This window comes from Mesoplodon bidens, assembly GCF_964165515.1.
Source record: "Mesoplodon bidens genome assembly, chromosome: 19".
NCBI classification, from domain to species: domain Eukaryota; kingdom Metazoa; phylum Chordata; class Mammalia; order Artiodactyla; family Ziphiidae; genus Mesoplodon; species Mesoplodon bidens.
The window spans coordinates 5207827-5232819 of NC_138179.1; the positions used below are offsets into that span (position 1 = coordinate 5207827).

The 24993-nt window shown below is 38.2% G+C and overlaps 1 protein-coding gene across 1 annotated transcript in view; it reads right to left on the reverse strand.

Moving 5' to 3' along the window:
- The window catches only part of RNF43 (ring finger protein 43), a gene marked incomplete at its 5' end in the record, with an annotated part of 59492 nt that extends 37507 nt beyond the window's left edge, over positions 1 to 21985 (reverse strand). Inside the window, one exon of the mRNA XM_081219179.1 lies at positions 21734 to 21985. Coding sequence (XP_081075305.1) covers positions 21734 to 21985 — 252 coding nt within the window. The remainder of the gene's footprint in view (positions 1 to 21733) is intronic.
- Positions 21986 to 24993: the final 3008 nt, after the last annotated feature.

Below are 24993 nucleotides of genomic sequence, written 5' to 3' on the forward strand. Positions count from 1 at the left end.
TAGAGTTCATTTTGACTTTTAAAATACAAATCGAAATCTTGGTTGCACTGAAATTGTATAAAGAATATGAGTCAGTAGTAACCTTGAGAGGTAACACTACCAAAGTAAATCCTCTCAATTGATGGTGAATTTTATGAAGAAACTCCAGACAATCCCTTAGAATCTAGCCCCAAACACTTCTAGAAAAATAGCTTCAAGAGGGAAGAAAATATGTCTCTAGCCTCTCTGTATTGATGGTTATCAAAGACTTGACATCAGCTAGAATGAAGAAAAATAATGCCCTGGACATTATACAGATGGAGAGAAATCACTGACAAAGTTATTAGAGAAACAGAAGAAATCAAGTGAGCAAGAACTTAGAGTTCTTTTGCAGTTTTGAAATATGCAGAAACACGAGAGTTCAACAGTCCTTCTCACACAGCATGGGTGAAAGTCTACCTAGAGTGTTTACTATCTCCTGCTTAGAGCCCTTACTTTGTAAAGGAGATTAATACACAAGAAGTTCAAAGCAGCCAAGAGAAGGAAAGAAGGACTTGAGGAGATGATTCACAGTGGAAGGTCAAGGGCCACCTGGACGAATACCTTAGAGGATAACAACAGGAAGGCTACAGTGCAACAGTTACCTCTCCAGTAACTGGGCTGCTCCAGATGCACTGGCTCCATGGAACCCCAGAGCTGCGTCTTTGAACTTTAGGACTCTTCGAGGAAATGGCCCCCTTTCATCTTCCCAATTCCTCTCGCCTTCAGGGTTTTGAAAATCTATGGAGGCTCAATGGTTCAGCTATTTTACAGATATCCCACCTTATCTAGAGAGCTAAAACTCTACCACAGGGTTCTCCAAAGTGGGGCATGGTGCTGAGTAGGCAAGTATATCAAGAGGAAAACCACGTTCCTTATCAGGTTTCCATATAGTGGTTTGTTTGGACAGACTGACAATATATGGAAAATAGATAAGAAACACTGGTTTCCTTCTTCGTGAGGATACCACTGCTACCTCTCTGCCTCAGCACCTAGGAAAACTAGCAAATATTAAACAGGAACTGAAATTCCTTTGGGGAAAAATATAAAGTAATGGCTCTGAGGGAACCAAATAGTCTGTCATGGCATGACCTACCGATCCAAAGATTATGGAAAGGGTACTGTCAATGTGAAGCAAGACGGGATGGTAAGTTCCCTAGCTTTAAACATACACATGACCCAACGATTTCAGAGGTCGGGATCCACGGTAAGATGCATCCAAACCTACTACCATAGCAATAGCGAAGGAATTATTCCTCCTTTTGAGGGATAGTTTTTTACAGTGTACACTTGAACTCCTACAGATAGTCACAGTTCCCTGATAAGTAAATCGACAATGGCAATGAAATCAGAAAGCTATAGAACACAAAAATCTGAGAAACATCCTTTTGCAAGGAAGATCATGTAACTTAGTCTCTCACCATAAAGACCAAGTGTTAAACTCAAAAAAAAAAAAAAAAAAAGATGAGTGGTTTTGCAGCTTGAGAAAGAAAAGAAATGTGATTTCTCCAGCTAAAAGTTTTCTAGATGATGCAGGAACTGCTGCTTAGAAACTACTTTCTAAACAAACTGCAAAAGGATGACTATAAACATTTCATCAACATATGACAATTAAATCCTCTAGGAAGCTGCCTTACCATTAAGGATAGAGAAAACCGCAGATGCTGTGATTTCAGTTCTTCTCTTTCATTTTCTGTATTTTGTAATTCTCTCTAAAAACTAAGCTTTCGTTTGATAGGCAGGGAACAAGGATCATTTTCTGATGGGAAGACACAGCTGTCAGCATGTAACCTGGCACGCAGCTGCCTGTTAACGCAGCCTGCAGAACACAGATGAACACTGGCAGCAACACACCAACTTGTTCAACAAAATGATGGCTATTTGATGGCTTTCACTGAACGCATACAGTGAACCTGGTGCAGTACATGACACAGAAGGGAACAGGCCTGGTCATCAAAATCCCAACTGAATAAGACCAGCGTAATATGGAGGACACAAAAGTGGTAACCTTTCATAGTGAGAAGAGGCATTTTATCTGACAGTGGGCACAGATTTTTTTGGTGGTCCCAAAATGAAAAAGGGGGAAAGAAAACAGAAGGACCATCCTGTAGGTTAAAATTCTTAAGAAGAGAGAGACAGCCAACACAACTGAGGTGAGATGAGTGAGCAGAACAGAAAAGAGAAGGAACTCAGCTCCAACATGCTAAATCTGAGACAAGTCTGAAACAGAAAGACAGTTTGTGAAGAGATCACAAATAGTCATTTTTTTCTGCTAAGTGATATTAACTAAAATTATAAGTGGAAGAGGAAGCTTCAGGGAAGAGAGTACAGAGGGGGACTGTCCTAAAGTTATCCATTTTGCATGTGACCATCCTCTCAATAGGCAAAATTTCAAAGGCCAGATAATTAATTTGGCTTAAGGGTCTCCAAAGGCAGCTGTTTTCAGAGACTGAGCCAAGGTTTGCTTAAAGGAAGTAGTTTCCCCTAAAGGACTGAAAATAAGTGTTTATGTGTATATCATACAAACATATACATTACCATAGTAGTTTCAGGGTAGTTGCTTTTGCATAAAGCTAAACATGATGTTAATGTCAAATAATTTTCTATTCATGGTTAACATGATATATACCACCCTCATCTTCAATTTCTGTTGAGTTCCTTTGGTTCTGATGGAAAATGTAAATTTTTTTTCCTACTTTACATTTATGTGGTGACATCTAAGCTGAGAAATAAAAAAATCTGTGTGCCTATGTAGAGATGCTGAAATTGGGGTAGGAACTTAAGAAAACAAACTCAACTGAAAGACTAGAGGGGAAAAATACATGTGTGTATGAGCAAATTTGACTGTAGGATAAGCATTTAAAATCTAAAACAAATAAACAATTCATTAACTAGAGTTATGAAGAATGTGCCCACTTTTTTTTTTTTTTACAAAACAACACAGTAATCCCGCAAACTCAAAAAAAAAAAAAAAAAAAAAAAGAACAGCAGCATTAAAAAAAAAAAAAAAAAGAGTGATAATTCTACTCAATTCTCAAATAGAACTGCCAGTCAGGGGACAGAATATTCTGATTAGCACAAGTTCTTGAATATAGAAGGCACAAAATAAAACTTTGTGATTTATTCAGACTTCCAAAGACCAGAAGGAAGTCCTTTTAAATTCCATCTGTACTATTGAAACCCTTTCTAAAATATATTGGTACTGGGAATTCCCTGGTGGTCCAGTGGTTAGGACTCGGTGCTTTCACTGCCAGGGCCCGGGTTCAATCCCTGGTTGATGAACTAAGAACCTGCAGGCCAAGGTGCAAATAAGTAAAATGTATTGGTACACACTATCACTTAAATACATTATACTGAACGTAATTTAGCCTTTATTTAGTATCTTTGGTATCTTGTAACACTACAAGGATATCATTATGGTCATTTTTAGCATGAAATAATTTACATTCTGACGTACAAGAAGCTGGAACTTATCGTGTCCCTAGGAAGTACTTATATTATTTCCAGAAGTTCTTACAGTATTTGTTTCTTAGATCCTTTATATCTGCTTCATTCTTTCAATTTATCTCTAATTCATAAGCACAGTACAGAAAAAAATCCTAGCTAATTTGGTTATTTATTCTATTTAATGAAAAATTTCCTTTAAAACTTTGGTTCCAAGGTAGGGAATAGAATTGGAAAAAAAAAATCAAATGGTCAGATGCTAAATTAAGTTTGCCACCAACATTGCCAAACTTGAACAACAGGTATCCAAAGATAGAAACCTCAACTGTTCATTTTAAACACGTTTTCAGTCATTCCACCCATAAAAAATGGAGGCTAGCAGTCATTCATTCTTAAGACCACATTGCTTAGGATCTCAAGACTTTGTCCAACAGCCTCAATAAATGTATAAAGATATCAAGAGGTAAAGGTCAAAAAAGGAACCAAGAACATCACACAAGACCGCTGGCAGGGACCCAAAACGTCACATGCTGGGCTTTCCTTTTTAATGATCATGACAGTGATACTGAAAGTTTATCCATGTCTTTATTTCAAAGAGCTTCAAATGTTTTGCAGACATCTCTCACTAATCTGTATTAGGACTTGAGAAGAAAACAGTTTTCCCCCAGAAGCACCTTCAGAGAAGAAGGATGTTTCCCAAAACCAACAGAAGGGAGAACACTCGCCTCTCTCCATCTTCCCCCATACGCACTTGCCTCCTGACTCCCACTGTGTCCCACTGTGATTGAAATGGATTATAATACCATGCAAGTGTTGAAAGGATAATCATGGTAATTGAGTTTGTTTCTAAAAGAGTTATAAGCTATGTGTGTTTAATCATAACAGGGAACAGGTAAGTAGAAAAGATGAGAAAACCCATAATTACCTTTATCCCATTATTTACCTGTTTTGGGGGGAGGCTTCAAATTGGTAAAGTTACAGTATGGAATACAGATTTTCCATACAGCATAATATTAGTCCCTGAGACGACTCAGTGATGATCTTTACCTGAAAATGATTCCCAGGCCACAAATATTTGATAGGTGCTATGACTGAAACTATTTATTCTCATTTTGATCTAATACTTCTCAGATGGGGAACTGGGAGTCTCGGGGACTTGTGGGATAATTTCCAAGCAGGCTACAGAACCTCATCTGCTGAGCTTCAAAGAACAACATGTTGAGACCAGCACAATACAAGTATAATGCACTGGGTGAATTAGTTTCCTTGATAATCCCGAACTCCTTCCCTTCTAGCCCTTGGAAAGTTGCTACAAAGCTGGACAGCTGAGGCTTCAGCATTCTGAGCAATTGTTTCAGGGTAGCAGCCATTAAAAAAACACTCCAAAATTTCAAAAAATGAAAATGTAAAAGTGATGTGTAACATGGCTCTAGGATCCCTCTGACTCTGAGAAGTAAAAGCTTAGAAAGTAGCTGTTCTGCATTGTGTCGGTGATTATTACCTCATTGACCATGGAAGGAGGGTAATGCACTTACCAATGTGCAAAGGTCCAGGGAGGGCAAGTGATTCACCACAGCACAAACAAGGCAGTTACAGAACTTAAGTTCCCACCCTAGAACCTCTACACCATTAGTCATTCTCTAAGTCACCAAGGCTACCTGTTATTACATTATGGTTAATTTAATCAGCTTTTTGGCCCACAAAATTTTTAATCTAAAGCTTTGTCTTCTTAGTTACATAAAAAAACAAATAGTCTTGCTTAGTTATTTTAGGATAATGCCAAATTGAATTCAAACAGGTTAACTGAGCCTAAATCAACAACCCTCAAACTTAATAATATTTCTTACAGTAATTAGGTGAAAAAGAGCGAGCTTAGGACTTCCCTGGTGGTACAGTGGTTAAGAATCTGCCTGCCACTGGAGGGGACACGGGTTCGAGCCCTGGTCTGGGAAGATTCCACATGCCGCAGAGCCACTAAGCCCGTGTGCCACAACTACTGAGCCCAGGCTCTAGAGCCAGCGAGCCACAACTACTGAGCCCGTGCGCCTAGAGCCCATGCTCCGCAACAAGAGAAGCCACCGCAGTGAGAAGTCGGCGCACTGAAACGAAGAGTAGCCCCCGCTCACTGTAACTAGAGAAAGCCCGTATGCAGCAACGAAGACCCAAAACAGCCATAAACAAACAAACAAACAAACAAATAAATAAATAAGAAAGAGCTTAAGGGACTTCCCTGGCGGTCCAGTGGTTAAGACTTCGCCTTCCAATGCAGGGGTGCGGGTTTTATCCCTAGTTGGGGAGCTAAGATCCCACATGCCTCGTGGCCGAAAAACCAAAACATAAAACAGAAGCAATATTGTAACAAATTCAATAAAGACTTTAAAAGTGGTCCACATCAAAAAAAAAATCTTAAAAAAAAAAGAAAGAGCTCAAGTCTAATTACTATTCATAACAATACTACCTTACATTTGCAATTTTCAAAGACAGTTCTCCTACATTATTTCATTTCAGGTAGGCAGGCTATTTATTACTATTATCCCCATTTGACTCATGAGGACACAGACTCAAAGAGGTTAAGCAATTTTCCTTAAGGTCACACAGCTAAGAAGGATCAGAGCTAAGACTGAAACACAGGACTACTGAGAGCTCTTTTCACTGTAGGATGTTGCCACTCATTTTAGAATGCGTTTTGTGCCTTATTATCATATCATCATATGTGGATACTGTACAGAGGGCACTATTTGGTGGGCATATTATCTTCAATTACCTGACTGGTGATAAAAATTATGTGCTTAGGCCAGAAGGCCTCCAGCTATATATAAAGTTAGAAGATAATGAAGTAACTCTACCCTAAGGGAACCCAAGAAACACTCTGATAATTCAAAAGGAGAAAAGTCCTCATCAAGGAAGTTAGATTGCTTCCACAACAGCTGCCTAATCAGAGAGAATTCAACTGGTAGCCCATAGGGTAACTTACATTTCTGGGAAAAGGAAAAAGAAGGAGGAACAATGGTGGTTTCTCACTCCTGGAAACGCTGCCTGGTGTTCTGACTTCAGAGATATGCTCCTGATCTCCTTTAGGTAGATCATACTCTCCTTCATGCATACTAGGTGCATAACTGCACAGGACAATTTCCAAATCATAAAATACCAAATGATTCATCATCATTAATAGAGTCTCACAAAAATCTTGAAAACCAAGTGGACCAGAAAGTTTCATCTCCTCCATTTGATAAACAGTAAAATAATCATTGAATGCAATGCAAAAGACTACCTTTGAAGTCAATGGGAGGGTTTCCCTGGTGGCACAGTGGTTAAGAATCTGCCTGCCAATGCAGGGGACATGGGTTCAAGCCCTGGTCTGGGAAGATCTCACATGTCGTAGAGCAACTAAGCCTGTGTGCCACAGCTACGTGAGCCTGTGCTCTAGGGCCCGCGAGCCACAACTACTGAGCCTGCATGCCACAACTACTGAAGCCCGTGTGCCTAGAGCCTGCGCTCTGCCACAAGAGAAGCCACTGCAATGAGAAGTCCGTGCACCGCAACGAAGAGCAGGCCCCGCTCACCGCAACTAGAGAAAGCCCGCGTGCAGCAAAAAAGACCCAAGGCAGCCAAAAATAAATAAATAAATAAATTTATAAATTAGAAAAAGAAAGTCAATGGGAGAACTAGTACTAGTACTGAACTAGTACTGAACTGGGACATCCAAGTCCCAATTTGGGTTGTATTCACCCACTGTTCGGGTGCCAACGACTATAGTTTCAGGGTAGAGGTTGGCAACAGGAGAAAATCAGAACTTCTGGCAGCACTTACAAGGCAGGTGCAGTCATAAAGAACTTGACTTTGGATTCCATTGTCTCTGCCAGGACAGGTGGTTTGGTAGAAGTATGGAATCCTGCCAGACAGGCTCCAATTCAAAATTCCCTTTAGAAAACAAAACAATAAAAATGGAAGCAAAATGCCAAATCCTGTTCCATACCTTGAAGATTGTTATTGCTTGAAAAACTAGGGCATTTTCTATAATAACGTTAATTTGGTTCAAGCATACACCAACTCAGGAGAAAGGAGGTGACTAGAATGAAAGGTCAGTTTCGGGTTGTGCTCTTCCCTTATAGTTCAAGTCCCTATTTATTCCCGTATATAAGTTAAAGAGACACGCCTACATTTCAGTGAATTTTCTCCATATACTCTTAATGTTTAAAAAACCTGAAAATTACAACCTAATATTTGCATAGGAGTAGCACAGGCAAGTTAGTACTACTGGGTGGAATGAAAAACTTTGGCAAATCCTGCCTACCCCACACAGTCCTGACTTACTTTCCTAGTGCACTATGAACAAGTGCACTTAAAGTTTTGTGAGCATCATCAGTTGATGAGTCCATCAAAGAGACTGTATTTCTCTTAAAAAAAAACTATAGCGTGTTAGTTCAGAACACAGTAAAATACAAAGGATTGTTTCTGGCGGCAAGGACAGAGAACTGGCATTTTTACCAGGTTTGTCTTCAGGACAAGCCTTTGTGATTGACGATGTAGGCTCCTAACCGCAAGGACACCACAAGAAGCCTACGAGGACGAGTACTCAGAGGATCCTTGCGGGGGCACTGTAGCTGCCACTATTGAAACTGTGAGCATTTTTGGTGTTCCTGGAATTGTATTTCCAACCACTCCTTTGTGGTTGCTATGAAGGGATAGAAGGAGATTGGAAGTCTTCTAGAGCACATACTCTTTTTCTGTTCATAACCACAGAGCGAAGATCAAAATAACAAGAATGATCTTTGCCCAGGGCATAACTCTGCCTAAATCTGCCCTATCCACCCTTTACTTTTCCTAATTCTTGTTCTTGTTGTTGTTAATCTGCCCTAGGAAGGAAAGTTAGATAATGTATAAATGGATTCCAGAAAAACTTGAAAAAATTCATGGATTCAGAGAAGGATATTTAAGAAGGAGCCATAATCTGAGAACAAGGCCCTATAAATGTCCCGAAATGCAAGAACCAAAATATCAAGTGAATCATTCTTCTTACCCAGAAAATAATTTTTTAAAGTCACAGTCTTAATTCTCCCTAACTGATAAATTCTTCCTATTCAGGGCCCAGAGATGAGACTATGAGGCTGGTACTTAACATGGTTGTGCCTGTTTACACCTGACTCAACCAAACAGTTGAAACCCAGAAGTAAGTGCCTCCTTCATTTACCTGCCAAGACCTGAGTTCAGGCCCTCAGGGTGCTGAGGGTTTCCTTTGTGGGAGAAAATGACACCAACAGCACCTCGGAGACAGCAGGGGATGCAGGGAATGTGACTCCCAACGTTGGTTGTATATTATCAACTGCCCTGGGAGAAGCCCCCAGTTCCCAAGAGCTGAAGTACTGAAGGTTAAAAAAGAGGTTTTTCGTTTGTTTCAATAGATTTTGATGTTCGCTAATATCAGGTTTTAAAAGGGTAGGTGGAGGACGGGCGCCTCTTCCCTTGGTAAGAACCTCAAGAACCAAACATAACAGGAGTTAAGTCCAGATAGAGCTGCTCAACTCATTTGTATCTTACTGGGGTATATGCAACCAAGGAAAAATAGAGACTTAGTTATATTAGGCTCTCTCCCAGCTCTGAAATGAGTGTATTCTTTGGGGGACTTGCTAATGTTGCAAGTTTGCATTCAAAATAAATTCTAGGCACTCACATAATCCCCCAGTCTCCTCCAAACTTTCTTTGATGTCCAACAACTAAGGACAAGGATCTTTGATTATAAAACAATTTCTTTGGTTGGAAGAAAATTCTTTGCAGGGCGTGAACAGCAGGAGAAAGAAAAGATTTTTCTGAAGTGCAAACTAGTTGGAAACCCCCTGGGGAAAGAATCTGATTCCCAGTCTTTGAGAGGAATGGGCCTGCCTGTACAAGCTGCCTCTGCTGCAGGCCTCTAAGAAGGCGCTTTTGTGTCTACTGTATGGCCCTCAGCAACAGCACGGCAGCCCTTCTCTTTTTTTTGCCAGCGGAAGTTTTCCAACTCTGGGGATACACAATGCAGAAAGTCACGGTTTAATAACAAGGCACAGTTACTAATCAGATGGCCCCATTTCCACTCCTCCCAGATGCCTCCAGATGCTTACTTACTGAAGCGCCAACCCTCAACTCCACACATGAACACCTATCAGCTTTTCTGAAATCTTATTTCTAATGTAACTATTCAACTTATTTCTAATAATTCAACTTTACAAATTATTTTAGGATCAGATTCATTATCCTCCTTCTACTACTACAGCTCTAGGTTACCTCTGGCTTCTTCAAGCCTTTCCAAAGGTTCAGATTCACTTAGATGTAGGTTCGTGATTGAAGTCAGTGTGGTTTGGTCACTGGGTCAGCCTTGATGAAGGATTTAGAATAAGGGTCCTCAATTTACTACACATATTTTAAAATATAAAACTCCAGAGAAAAAGTCCTTTTTGTGTGTGTTAACCGAATGTAAAGATAGTATAGGACCAAAGGACTAGAAGTGCAACTGAGTCTGGTGCTTAGTTTTCCTACTAATTTGTTGTGTGACTTTAAGGAATTTGGTCAGATTTTTTGTACCACCTACCAAATCAATTTTATCTCAAGGAAAAGAAATAAATAAGCAAGTTACATGTCCCTTTCGTATAATAAGTCTATTTCTGAAATAAGTATAACCTCTAAATGTCTACAGCTGGAAAGGAACTTAAAGATCATTTACTTACCCCACCAACCCTACCCCAACAGATGAAAGGTTAAGTGACTTGCTTTTACCTTTTAAATCGTCATGAGGCACCTATGGACTTTTCATATATCCAAAGGGAGAAAACTAAATTTCAAATAATGTCCAATGACAATAAAAATATATGACGTACACCATACAGTTTACTAACTTCACAGCAGGTAATAATCTAATGTTTTTGTCATAGCAGACAGGTATATTCTTCTTGAGTTGGTCTCTATAGCCCTCATATTATACTATAACCAACCCAAGAGAATGGGAATAATAGATAATAATGACTAAAGTCAATAGTAATAATAAAAATCTTGGTACTGAAATAAGTTTTCTAAATAGAGATGATATTCAAATACTTTTCACCTTCTACATAGACTTAGTGTTTATTTCTTCCTTTATGCAGTTTACAAAGAATTAAAACGAGCCAGTTAGATTATCAATTCAAACAGAACTCCCAATGTGTTCAATTCTGTTTAAAGCTAAATTTTCTGTTTTAATTTTACTACAACTTAACAGAAACTTCTCGTATATTTTAGAAAGTCAGTTTGCAATTTGAAAAGAAAGCCATGGTGTTTAGTTATTTGGACTTCTACAGAAAATGCTACTGATGAGTATTATACATACAGGAATATTTTTACAGGCAATATTATAACCTATACTTAACTGATAAAAGTGAAAACTAGAAGGTATGACTGTTTGGGTTGTAGTTGTCCTCTAGATTTAAGCTCCTTGAAGTTGCCTGGGTTAAAATTTTACGGTTTTTGTTTATTTTTTATTCAGTCATAGGGGATCTTGAGACAGAATCACCACAGTCATTTGAATGACTCCTGAGAAAATGAAAACTGGCACTCTAATGCATTTATGCCTGCACTTCTTGCTTGGCATTCATCACATACTGATTTCCGCTGTTGAAGGTATATCTCCTCAGTTGGACTAGGCTAGGGTGCTGTTCTCTGTATTCCCACAGGATCTGCCACAGCGTTTGGTACACAGTAGGAGACCCACAGTATAAGACATGGAGAGACTCCAGTGCACCCCCAGTCTCGGTAAGTTTCCTGGCCCAGACTTTATAAAGAGCCTCTGTTGCTTTGAGGAGACAATCCAGGACAAAAGGCCACCTGGTGCAGTGAGTCTATGGCGTAAATTACTTTATGCATATGCACCATATAAAGTAATGCTAAATTGCAGCAAGGTATTTTTTTGTTTGTTCCTTTGTTTTAAAGTATGCCTTCTAGTTGACTAGGGATCAAAGAGGAAAGAGACCCTACGGCACTCCATATCTTCTTAATGGAATGTTCAGGGGGAAAATCTCTGCCAACATCTTCTTTTTAATCTTCCTGCAATGACCCAAAAAAGTTTAAAATAAATAAGGTTTGCTAAAAATGCTGGCCAGTAAGATATGGTAGTAGATTGGCAGTTCTTTGACTGGCAAACCACTAATCTCTCTGGGTTTACTTCTTCATCTGTAAAATGAAATGATTGGATTAGGTGTTTTTCCCAGCTGGAAACTTGATGATTATATTTTACAAACGGAATAGCCTGTGCCTCTGCCCTCCCACCCAAAACTGTATTTTACCCCAGGTGTGGAAAACTGAAGAGGACCTAATTCCAGTAAAAGGCCAATAAAGTCCTTCACAAAATTAAAAAGAACTTGGCCACAAGATTCTTAAAGTCAGATAACCAATATGGTTCTAAGTAGAAGATATAAAAGTGAAAGAACATGAAACCTGAACCATGTAAAAGATTTCTTTTTAAGAGTGGATAATTCATAAGACTGTAGACAATAGTTTAGGTGAAAAAAGAATGGAAATCTGTAATCATTTTTTAGGAAATAGCAAGATCAGTAGGCATAAAACATAAAGCCTTCAGTCTCATCCAAATTATTCTACAGAAATAACAATAGCAACAGTGTTTCTCAATCGTCATATATTTATATACGCACAATAGCACCCTTTTGATACAACAGCATGCACGAAATTGACAGGTACATGATAACTGAATAAGCCATTTAAAATTACAGTAGTATATGGTTGATTTCCATCATAACAGAAGTACTCTAAATGTTTAAAAAACGAACAGGGGTCTTGTAGGTAGTTATGCTGCCATCTTGGACAAGGACCACTGCTTTAGATTTAGGGATCAGGGTATCTAAATAATCTAATTATTACCCAGGAAAAATGTGATACGTTGTGTTTACAATTTTAAAAACCCTAATTTAAATCACTTTGATTATTCTGGTGTTTTTGAATATGCAATTTAAACACAAACTCTAATATATTAAAAAGTATCAAACAAAACAAAATGAACTGTAATGTTTAAAACCCAGATAAAAATAAGAGTATGTAAAGTAGCTTATCTGTTATTTAAAACCAAACAAGCAAGAAACAATAAACTTTCTAAAAGAGATTCGAAGTTTTCCATTATAGCAAATAGAAATTGAAGGGCCCAAGGACTCCTACACCTTAGGAAAAGCAATGGAGTCTAAAGGACAGAAGACAAACTGATGGAAAGTAACCAAAGTTTGCTCATTTTACAGCCTCTGTTCTCTGACTTCAGTAACCATATAAACACATAAAGCCACAATTGTTCTACTTATGTCAAAACAAATTAGGAAAATATCTTTTATTCTTGTGGGCCTTTCAGTGAAACCACCATGATGAAGGGCTGTAAGCATTTCTTGAGTTGATGCAGTTTCACCTAATATTTGGAGAGCGCAATCCCTTTACTACACTATATATAAGCAGATCTTTGTCAGATACCAATTTTTATATCTAAGGTCATCTTAGGTCAGGCTAACCTTCTTATAATTGCACTGTAATATTGTTGTCTGTTTGACTTCTAGTAATGTACACAAATACTTTTTAAATTAAGTAAACTGAGGGTAAATTAGTTTTGAGAATTTGGTTTCATTTCTTGAAATAACTGGGATTATTCTAGGATAACAGCTCTTAATCTGGAGTCCTTAGATTACTACATGTGTCTCAGAGATTCTCGCAACTCACTGAGATTTTATGCAAAATTGTACATTAAGTACATATGGTCAATAACGTTCAGCACATTCTCAAAGGGGCCAGTGACCCCCCCGCCCCACCAAACAGTTTAGGAGAAAAAAGAATGGAAAAAAAAAAGACTGAAAACCACTGTGTTAGGGTGTCTCAAAATTAGGATTGGGAATCACAGGCCTAAGGACTACGAAGGTGAGGTCCTTTGGATACATGCCAATATCTTATAATCACAGATTTTAAATCAGTACTCCAATCCATTTGTCTTGGAAAATCAGAATTTTCTTTGTTTGGTTTTTTAACATCTTTATTGGAGTATAATTGCTTTACAATGGTGTGTTAGCTTCTGCTACATAACAAAGCGAATCAGCTATACGTGTACACATATATCCCCATATCCCCTCCCTCTTGCGTCTCCCTCCCACCCTCCCTATCCCACCCCTCTAGGTGGTCACAAAGCACCGAGCTGATCTCCCTGTGCTATGCGGCTGCTTCCCACTAGCTATCTGTTTTACATTTGGTAGTGTATCTATGTCCGTGCCACTCTCTCACTTCATCCCAGCTTACCCTTCCCCATCCCTGTGTCCTCAAGTCCATTCTCTACGTCTACATCTTCAGAATTTTCTAAAAAGTAGGGGTTGGGCTAGTTATTAAACTAAATAAGTGCTGGGTAAAGGAGCTCCTCAAACATACTGATTATAGCCATATTTACAATTTGAAAATGACAATCAAGGAGACACTATGCTGTCAGTAAGTCAGAGAAATAAAGGAATACAGCATGCTCTATCAAACCCAAAACACTCAAAATAATTGACTTCACAATATACTTTAAAAAATGTGATGAGATATAAATAAATCTGCTTCATCCTAGAGTTATGTCCAACCTATCACAGCCACTCAGCACCACCATAATGTTCCTCATATTCATTCTGTAAATATTTACTGAGTAGCTACTGTGTCAAAGGCACTATCTAAGTAATACTAAAGCCCTAGTCCCCAAAAGCTCTGAACTAAAGAGACAAAATCCCTGCTTTCACAGAGCTCATAGTCTACTGAGGGGAGGCAGACAACTACAAAAGTATGTCACATGGCAGTAAGTTTATAAAGAAAAATAAAGCAGGGAAGGAGAATATGAGCCCTAGGGGGAGTAGGAAGAGTCCTTCGGAATTGGATGGTCTAGGAAGGCCTCACTGAGAAGGTGTATTTGACACTGGGTTGACATTTGAGACTGAGAGAAGAAAACACCCAGGGTATAAGTGAGAATAGTAAGTGGCAAGGCCCTGAGGTGGTAATAGTCTTGGTTTAACTGAAGGACAACAAGGAGGTCAGGGTGACTGGAGGAGAGTGAGGGGAGAGGAGGTAAAAGGTGCAGGTGCCAGGCCAGATCCTGAAGGGCCTTACAGGTCCTTTACCATCTTTACAGTGGTAAAGACCCTGGTTTGTTCTCTAACAATTCTCAAAAGAACAATTAATGCAGGTCAGAGAGTAAGCTCAGAAGGCTTTTTGAGACATAAAGTTGGCAAACTGCTTCACCAATAGCTTTTAAACTGAATTGTCAAACTGAGCAACATCGGTCCATATAGAGGGTATCTCAGCCATTGACAATATTTTAGCTTTTGAGGATTTCCCTGAGAAATCCACATCCTTGGATAACTTAAAAAGTGGATTACTAGTCTATCTCCTGCAAAGCACACTGGGTCCATCTCTATGCAACTTTCTTCTAAGATAATTCACCTGCTTTCTCTCTCCCATTAAGTTTCCTTTTCTATAAAATGGAGTAAGTATCACCTGTATTTGGTTTGCAAGTATTTGTGAATCATTTTAAGCTTCTTGGAAGAAAATTGCTACCTAAATTCGATGGAACATCATCATCACACACTTCTCTGACAATACCCTGCTACCAATTCTGGTTCCTGACAGAACATTTATAATCGTACATTGCTCATTTATAACATCTTTTTCCCTCTACTGTACTTAGTAATTTGCAGGGAGTAAAAGGAGGGGAAAAAAGCACACGAAAGTTCCAATAAACACTTTCCAGTGAATGAAATGTAAAGCCTTTTTTTAAAAACAAAAACAAAACCTTGAGCCCCAGGGATATCTTTAAAACTGTATAAAAAGCTAACTATGGCTAATTTGTAGATAAAGAAAATTACCACACACACACACACACACACACACACACACACACAGTTTACCACAAAAACCAAGGAAATGCATACCCCTAGAATCAGCTCAAAGGACACTAAATAGCCTGATAGGGGCAATAACCAAGGGCACAGCTCATTCATTACCTCCTATTAACCACAGAGGTTAATGAATTTGAACTTACAACAATTTTGCTGGATTTCCACATGAAGTATGGAACTATTATATACACAAATTTGTCTGATAGGTACTTTTATATAAATGAGATACCTCCTTAACTTGAAAAATTATCATTAAAAATATTCTGCAGCTTCCTTCTCTCTTCTGGGTGCCATGCTTCTAACAAAAAAGCCGTATCAAGAAGGCTCTGAGCTGGGATCATAGAAGGCAAGCACCTAAGATTGCTTGGGTGCACAGAGGATTTACATCTGATGGTGGAGGACTTCTGACTACTTTCCAAAGCCAATTATAAATTAACTGAATTTTCTGCACCGCCATTAACATAAGTAACCAAGAGTTGACTGTACCTTGAATATCTATACTTCTTTTAAAGGCTGGCCTCAAAGCAAAATCACAAAATCTTTGAAATCTCTGCTTCCAAGGAACTCTAACAGTTAGATGCATACTATGACAGTTAGATGCATACTATTTCAAAGTTTATTATTTCAGGTTCCCGTATAAGATAACTTACCACAGACTGTTATAAAATGAAAAGAAAGGTAATGAAAGTTGTTCCACTCAAAGGGAAATACTAAGTAAATAAACATTCTGATTTGTAAATATCTTTGTAAATGTGCAAAGGAAACACAAATGAGAGAAACAGAAGAAATACAGAGATTATTAGAAGTTAGTAGGATATTATATAGTTTGGATCAATTGCAGAGAATAGTACTCATCAGTTTCATTCCTTTCTATTCTGGAAATAAATTCATCATTTAGACAAAGCCTACACTGGTGTTTTGTTCATCTTTGGCATTCGTAGATGTACAGAATTTTATTTTTTTTAAGTCTTTATTGAATTTATTACAATATTGCTTCTGTCTTATGTTTTGTTTTCTTTGGCCATGAGGCATGTGGGATCTTAGCTCCCTGACCAGGGATCGAACCCACACCAACTGCATTGGAAGGCGAAGTCTTAACCACTGGACCACCAGGGAAGTCCCTGTACAGAATTTTAGAGTTAGAAAAACATGAGCTCTGGGGTTCAAGTTCCAGCTATGCCCCCTACTATTAGACCTTAGCAAATAGCTTTGAGCCCCACTCTGAGCCTCAGTTTCTTTACCTATAATATGTAAAAGTAAAAGTACTGTATTTCTACTGTGTGATATCACTTATATGTGGAATCTAAAAAATACAACCAACTAGTGAATATAACAAAAAAAAAAAAGAAGCAGACTCACAGATATAGAGAACAAACTAGTGGCTACCAGTGGGGAGAGGGAAGGGGGGAGGGGCAGAATAGGGGGAGGGGATTAAGAGGTACAAACTGCTATGTATTATAAAATAAGCTACAAGGACATATTGTACAACACGGGGAATATAGCCAATATTTTATAATAACTATAAATGGAGTATAACCTTCAAGAATTGTGAATCACTATATTGTATACCTGTAACTTATATAATATTGTACATTAACTATACTTCAATTAAAAAACATCTGCCTTAATCTCAAAAAAAAAAAGGTACTGTATTTCTCTCATGAAGGTATTACAAGGATTCAATGAGTTAATACATGTGAAGTGCATAGCACAAGGTCAGTTTTACAGATGGGAAATCTAAAGCCTAGAAAAAGGTAAAAAACTATTTTGTCCCAAATCACCCAACTACTTAGTGGCAGAGTCAAAGCTAAAAGTCAAGTCCCTTTAGTCACAGTTTAGTCACTTTGTCAACTACAGTTTGCTATAAAGCATTGTCTCTCTGGCTTTGGCTAACACTTTAATTATAAAGTTTTCTCTTCCTCCCCAAATAATTCACTTCAGGCCCTGACTACAAATAAAGTGAAAATGGAAAGATGGGATAACTATGTGTTGACTAATAGGTAAAACGAAGGGGCAAGCAGAGACATTGTGCAAGGGGGAATTTGTCCAGGAGGTGTTCACTGCTACTGGCCAAATGCTGCACTACCACAGCTCCCATTGTAGGTCTGAAGCCTCAGGGCAGCACATTCTAATCTTGATCATAACTTTAACCTGGAGTCTAAGAAAATCCAGGACAACCAGCTGAGCAGGAAGAGTGTGATAGTTAAAGAATCGGTGATCTCTCCTGCGCGACACAAAGATCCTCTTGCTCTTTTGCTTTGAGAAGAAGGAAGATTAATTTGAGTTGTCCCTCTAAGTAATATTTATTAATAAAGAACAAGAATTGAGAAAGAAAATAGGACTGTAATCATTTCTACAGCGGTAAAATGGTAGCAACAATATCACTTAGAAATAATATAAACAAATGTTGAGAAGAGGTAAACAAACCAGAAAACTGGACAATGAGACAATGCATAAGCTCCAGCTCATTTTCCTTCTACAATGGTATAAACCAGGAGAAGAAGAATTAGTCAAATGAACAGTCAAAATAGTAAGAATAATAGTAAAATCACTATCATTTAGTCCTCTTTATCAGTCACTGCCAAGTAATGAGGAGACCCTTGAAAGTTTCCTTGTCATGGATTTTTTTGTGTGTGTCTCCCACATGCTCTCTTTTTTTTCTTATTGAGATATAATTGACATATAACACTGTATTAGTTTTAGGTGTATAACACGATTTGATATATATATATATATATATATATACTATATATATAGTGAAATGATCACCACAATAAGCTTAGTTAACATCCATCATTACTCATAATTACAAAAAAAATGTTTTGGACATGGATTTTTGAGGGCTAGTTAGGGAAATACTGAGGCAGAATAGTGGTGGAAGGTTATTCTAAATATAAAAATTCAATGGGAAACAAAGATTTAAAAAGCAGAAAGAAATCAGAGGAGAGGGAGAGACAGGATTTTGGCAAATGTAGGGGAAACCTAAGAAGCAGACACTTTACAGACAGCGGCGAAGCCGCACAGGGATTTGAAATGATATGGTGGTGCAGAGAAGCAGCTCTTGGGCAAAACAGAAAGGAAAGCAATATAATTTGGTCAGGGCTAAGATGGGGAGTTTTGAAATGGAAAAGAGAAGACTTGAGAAATGAAAGGAATATAGCCGAGGCAACATTTCCTCTTCTATTTTGACTTTCTTCTAGTACTTTAAAGAGAATACCATAATTTAAGACTCTGAACATATCTTGTACAATGGATATAACTGTTGGTAAAGAGAAACCTAAGTACAAAGAGTGAGGAATAAGAATCGGGACAAAAATTCACCAAGGCCTGGTCTTGTATATACAGCCATCAGATGAAGCTGAGACAAGCAAAAATATTTTAGAGACAGTTCTATGGCCTATTTTATTATTAAGCAAATTGGGGGCACATTGTCATGGGATGTTTCTCTTTGTCTAAGGAAAATTAAAATTGTAATACAGATGAAAGTCCAGTTAATTTGGTCCTTATGAAAAAGTACATACCCTGAAATAGTTGAACAAAATGTAAAGAAATGTCAGATTTTCTGAAACTCTCTGGAAATTCCAGAAACCACAACAAGGTCATTATGATTTTTTAAAATCACTGTTCTCATAACTTCTCATCTCCCAATGCATAGCATGCCCAATTTTACAAAGACCTGACTGCATCTTTGAAGATAATCAAACTTAACAGGCAACTAGAATATTTCATAGGTAGAAGGATACACAGAATTATCCAAAATTCTGCAAAGCCAACAGAGAAGATTGCATTTAGATCTGTGACACCAGGGGACAGATATCCATCAAGAAAGCTAAAGTGCAGCAAAGCACAGCTCTAGGACATTTAAACAGAACTTCAGTTGAGTGGAAGGCTTGGTTAACCACAGTTGAGTAAACCTGTGTTGCAGTGTAATCTGATAAGGAACAAACAGCATGGATTCTAGAAGTGTAAACCATGTGTCCCTGACATGCTAGACTTCTTTGAAAGAGTTAATCAAATAGTGGATAAAAATGAACTGAGGCATATCATCCAAAAGTTTTTTTTTAAATAGAGTCTCTCATAAGAGGTTATTAAGAAAATTTAGTAATTACTGTAGATTAAAAATTGATTAATAGAAAATAAACCAGGACCAATACTGAAAGTCTCCAGAGATTAATACTAGGCTAGTGTACAAATTTATTAATGACCTAGAAGAAGCTGGTATGGAGAGAAAAAGTGAAGAAAGACTGAAAATTGCCAATGATGCAAACTATGTATTGGAAAGCCTGGAAAGGCCTTGCTAAATAATAGATACAATGAAATTCTCTCTTCACAAAGTAAAGAATCAATACTTAAAGTACACTGATAGATTCAAAGTTAATAGGTTAAAAAAAAAAAAAAAAAAAAGGATTAAGCAACACTCACCAGAGTGAGAAAAAGGGCAAAATAAGAGAAGATAGGATACAGACTGACAAGGTAATAAATGGCAGAGAATGCCAGCTAGTATCTCTTATATACCTTTTCCTTTATGAATACACAGAAACTTTATGTGGAGCTTTATGATAATAGAAGACAAAACATTTAAAATAAAAGACACTATTTTATGCAGCATATAATTAACCCATTGAACATGCTGCCCCAGGACATTAATAAGACACAAAGCTTAGTACAGTTCCCAAAGACCTCAGAGCCTCCAGAATATGGTCCTATAGTAAAATTACTTAGGGCAAAAAATTACAATGGAGCACATACCTCATGCCTCAAGGTATTAACTAGGCAAGGTCAGGATGGAAGTTTCCTTTCCAACTGTTGTATTCAAAATGATTTATGGTTTCAACTTTTAAATATTCCTAATTCTATCCTAAAGTTCAAATTAAGTGAACAGACTCTGATCCGAAAATTCTTACACTATTTTTTCCAGATATATTCTTTTTGCCTGTTTATTTTTCTAAATAGCAGCGCCTTCCTTTTCACCCAATTCTTCTTCCACTTCACTTATCCCAACTTCAAAATATTGCCTAATATATAGATAGTGGGAAGCAGCCACAGAGCACAGGGAGATCAGCTCGGTGCTTTGTGACCGCCTGGAGGGGTGGGATGGGGAGGGTGGGAGGGAGGGAGATGCATGAGGGAAGGGATGTGGGAACAGATGTATATGTATGACTGATTCACTTTGTTATAAAGCAGAAACTAATTAAAAAAATTAAACAACAACAAAAAATATATATATATATATATTGCCTAAGAAGTGATCATGAAGAGCCACTAAGTCATATATGTAAAAATCCATGTTTGGCAAAGAGAGTTCTATGATTTGTTAAATTTTCTCATCTTTTTCGTCTCAGTGGACAAAAATTTAAATTCATACAATATGTTGGTTCTGTTCATGTTACAAAATAAAAATCTGAGCTTAGATGCTGAGATGAATGATATTTAACATTTTTCACCGGTGACTAAGAGCTACAGCAGGAAATGTCCTTTTATAAAATGAATTTTAGTCAATAAGCAACATAATTTCATAGAGTAAGATACTAGAATGCCACCTGAAAGACGTAGAGCCCTCAAGCCTCTATCTTCACCAGGGGGAATGAGCAAGTCATCTATGAAGTGCCATGGCCTCAGTCAGTTCATACACTAAACGCATAAAGAGTAGGCTATGAATGAGTTATAGGCGAAATCCACAACCTGAAAGCCTAAGAAACTGTGTCTGAAAAACTTTGTGTGTAATAAAAAACAGGTGTTAAATTTAAAAATTTTGAAAATAATAAAATTATGTGTAGACAAGACCAAAGTGATCAGGAGGCAAGTTTATACCTTGTGTCCATTTTGTAATCCAGTCCTCTCCATTTTGGGCTTAGCAATAGGGTGCCACACGTGGTATAAGGCCAGCCGTAGCATTCAAGCTTGACTGAATTTTAAAAGTGACACACTGATCAAATCTGCTCCAAGGACATTCTAGAGTTTCAGGGTGCTACTGACCATTAAAATCAACCTCCTCAGTGCTCACTTCAAATCTAAACATGATGTAAAGTACAATCCTCGAGTTAATTAAATACAAGCCCATATATTTCATCTATAAAAAAATAGTGTCCAGAATATATCACTTGCAAAGAAAGGACTTATTATGTAATGCAGTGTAGTACGAGAGTTAAAAATAAGCAGATGATCTTATAAAATACAGGATTTATATGTTTCTTCTCGAGTATAAAATAAGAATTTGCTTTAGAAGGCCAATAAGGTAATATACTTAACAAGATGAAACACAGAAAGCTAAGCAGCAGAGCCCTTGTACGGAATTTGTTTTGGCAGACAAAAGAAGAAAGGCATATTCCAAACAGATGGAAAGTGAAAAATAATAAAGTCATCCTTACCTGCATTAATTTTCCTTCTGCTGGAGTTATTTCAGCAACACCAGCAAACACACCTTCCAAAGTGAGATTCAGTTTTCCTGTGGGGTCCATTTTCAAGGGGATCACTCTGATAATAGCTTTCTGCTCAGCTGATCTTTCAGACTCCGCTGCTGCTGCCAGTACCAGTCCTGTGCGTCCAAAGCCTGCCTGCAGGGTAGCCATCAGCAGCCAGGGCCAGAGGGCAGCCAGCTGTAGCTGGTGGCCACCACTCATGCTACCAGCTGCAGCAATGCACTTCGGCCATACATACTGCTTGCACTAGCTAATACCAAACACAGGTTCCTAGATCCAGACCAACGGAGGAAAAGAAACTTATGCTTCAGTTTCAGAAAGCCGAGTCGTAGTCTTGGTCCTTCCTTTCTCTAAAGTATATTCCCAAGAACAGGTGGTATTCCTGACCTGGTAGGGAAGAAGGTATTTTCAGCCTACTTCTGCTTCAGGTATGTCATTTTCTCCCATCTTCACTATGATTAGTAAAGATATCGCCGCTTCTCTATGGAATTTTCAATTTTGCTTGAGGTTGAATGTCACATCCTGAATTTTAATTATGTCAGATCACTTGGTGCTGGTCTTCCATATGCATCAAGTTCTCGAGCCACTAAACCCAATGTTAATGAACAAAACAAGGCAAAGTAAATGACTAAGGCCATGCATCAAAGGTGAGAGTGAAAAACTCCAGCTCAGAAAACGAAGAGATGGTCCTTTAAAGCCACAAAATTTGTCAACGGTAAAAGACTAAAGATCACAGGAGAATTTTTTCTTAAAAAATGGGGAAGGAGAGGAAACACTATTTCAGACCACACCTTGAGAGATGTCCAAAGATGCTACAACATGTATTCATAAAAGTTTCAACATTAAACTGTATTTCATTGTAGCCAAAGTTCCAGGCCCATTGACCTTACAACGCTTTTCATGAACTTAAATATACTATGATTTTTAGAGTTTCTACCTAGATTGGCCTGTAAACTAGGTGCTAATTTATATGTCTTCACATAGTCACAGGATGAACCTGAGCATCACAAGCTTTTCCAACTTTCATAATTAGAAGAATGTTTGAAAAGGTTGGCTTTCCAATTATTTTTCCCAGTTGACATTCATATTTCTATCTTTGTTTTCCCTTCTCTCTTAGGGATTCCAGCTTTTATGCTCCTGCTTGAGAATGCCAAGCACTTTGATTTCCCATGAGATGCTTTTGGAAACTACTTTATTATCCAGATCTTATAATCTGTAATTTTCTAGGTTCACAAGTAAAACAGAGGACCATTCCTAACACGTTTTCAAATTCCTTGAGGGGGTGGGGAATAAAAGGGGGAGTAAGGAGGTGATTAGTCTACAGGCTCTAAGTAGAAAACCCTGAAAACGTAAAAATAAACCTGAAGAGAGTAGATCTGTGCTATTTCTAGGCACACTTGAGAATTTGGGTCTTTGTACAAACAACGTCTTATTCTAAGATTTCAAAATGTGCACCCTTAAGTAAATACAAATGCACTTCAACCACAAAGCCCACTGTGTTCAGAGGTCAAGTTAAAAAATCTTATTAAGTCTTCAGAATAAATGCTGAAAAGCCAAGCAATGGAACATGAACCTGTGATATAGATTCTTTTCTTTTGCTGAGGCAGAGGGAGAAAAAAAAAAAGAATTTCGAAAGAAATCTGCAAACCTGTTGTGCTGTCAGGACCACTGGAATCCACGGGGTGAAACAAATTCAATTATGCTTTTAAAGATCCTGCTCAAAAAAAAGGTTTCAACTGCTTAACCGAGTACAGCTCATTCTTCCACCTTCTTACTCTGCAACCAAACCAAGTGCCCCACACTGCAGCTAGGTGCCGAGAAATTCCGCAGCCCGAAAAAATAATCCATGCAGGTCAAAGGCAGAAACTTACTCCAAGGTTAGAGCTACTGTCCCCAAGAACTCTAAAAACACTTCTAGAGGATCCAAAACCATTTCTGAAATCTCCTTTCTAACAAAAGTCCTTTTTCTCCCCGAACAGCATATAAAAATGATCAAATCTTGAAAGAGAAAAGAAGCAAAGTAGCAAATACATCAGCAACAATTCACTACCAGGAACACAGAAAATCCCAGAGGGCAATGTCTCTGCATCATGGATAGATTTGGAAAGTTCGGGAGGATTCGAGTGCTTCCCTTCCAGAAAGACAATTCTGGATCAGCTCCCTAGAGGAGGAAGCCCTGTGGTTTGTAACTGGTGTTCTAGCTCTGACTGCCTCCCCTGGGACTGCAATCACGCTCTCTACCTGCTGACACAAAGTGAGGGTGGAGCAGCTAGAGGCAACCACCCCCATCCCGCCCCTCCTCCTCTTGGCTGGCTGGGGCCTGGTGCGTGCACACTTCCCCAGACACGTTCCTGTGCTGAGAAGAGAGCCTCTCTCAGCTCCCCGACCCCCTCTATTGAGCCACAGACAAACTGCATCCAATTCAATCTTCAATACCTTTCTCTGGGTAAGCAAGCTGCCACATGTAAATCAGGGCCACACAAACAGACATGTAAGCAGCTTCTGCACCCAAGAGACATAGATGGTGGTATAAGGAAATAAAGACAAAAAAAAAAAAAAAAAAAAGGAAACCCAGAAGATAAAATAATGGACACAAGGTTTTGCAAATATAAGTTCAAAGGCATTTCTGCTCTTTCCAGGTTTTAGTGTCTGTAAATGCCACAAAGCCAGAATAAAGTGATCCTGTGCTATAGTTCTTACTGATTTATTGCTGTCTTAAGTCTGCTACCCTGGCAAGAACTCTGTCCATTTTATGCGTAGTTTTTCTTCAGCCCTTACAAATTTAAATTCAGTAGCTCTTTCCTAAACTGTGCCTGTAGCAAGCTTTTAGATTAGGTGATGTCAGAGGTCTGGAATCTGTTATTTTCTTCTCACATCCCTGGGAGGTGAAATAATACTATGGATCAGACCTGGGCCTTCAATGTGAGACTGAAGGAAGTCTATATCATAAATACAAAAGAAGGGGTAAAATATATATGCTTAATGAGAAGAATATAGGCAAAAAGAAAACTAATTTTTGGTTAATTACCACACTCATGAACAATAACCCTTCTAGTAACCCTGTCTTTAGAAGTAATGCAGAAGTTTCTAATATATGTTTCTAAAATTTGAATTTTCTAGTCGACCAGGTTATATTTGACTGTGCCCAGACATTTCATTTTGACCTGCTGCCAACAGTCTTCCCAAATTGTACAAATGAACAATGATGT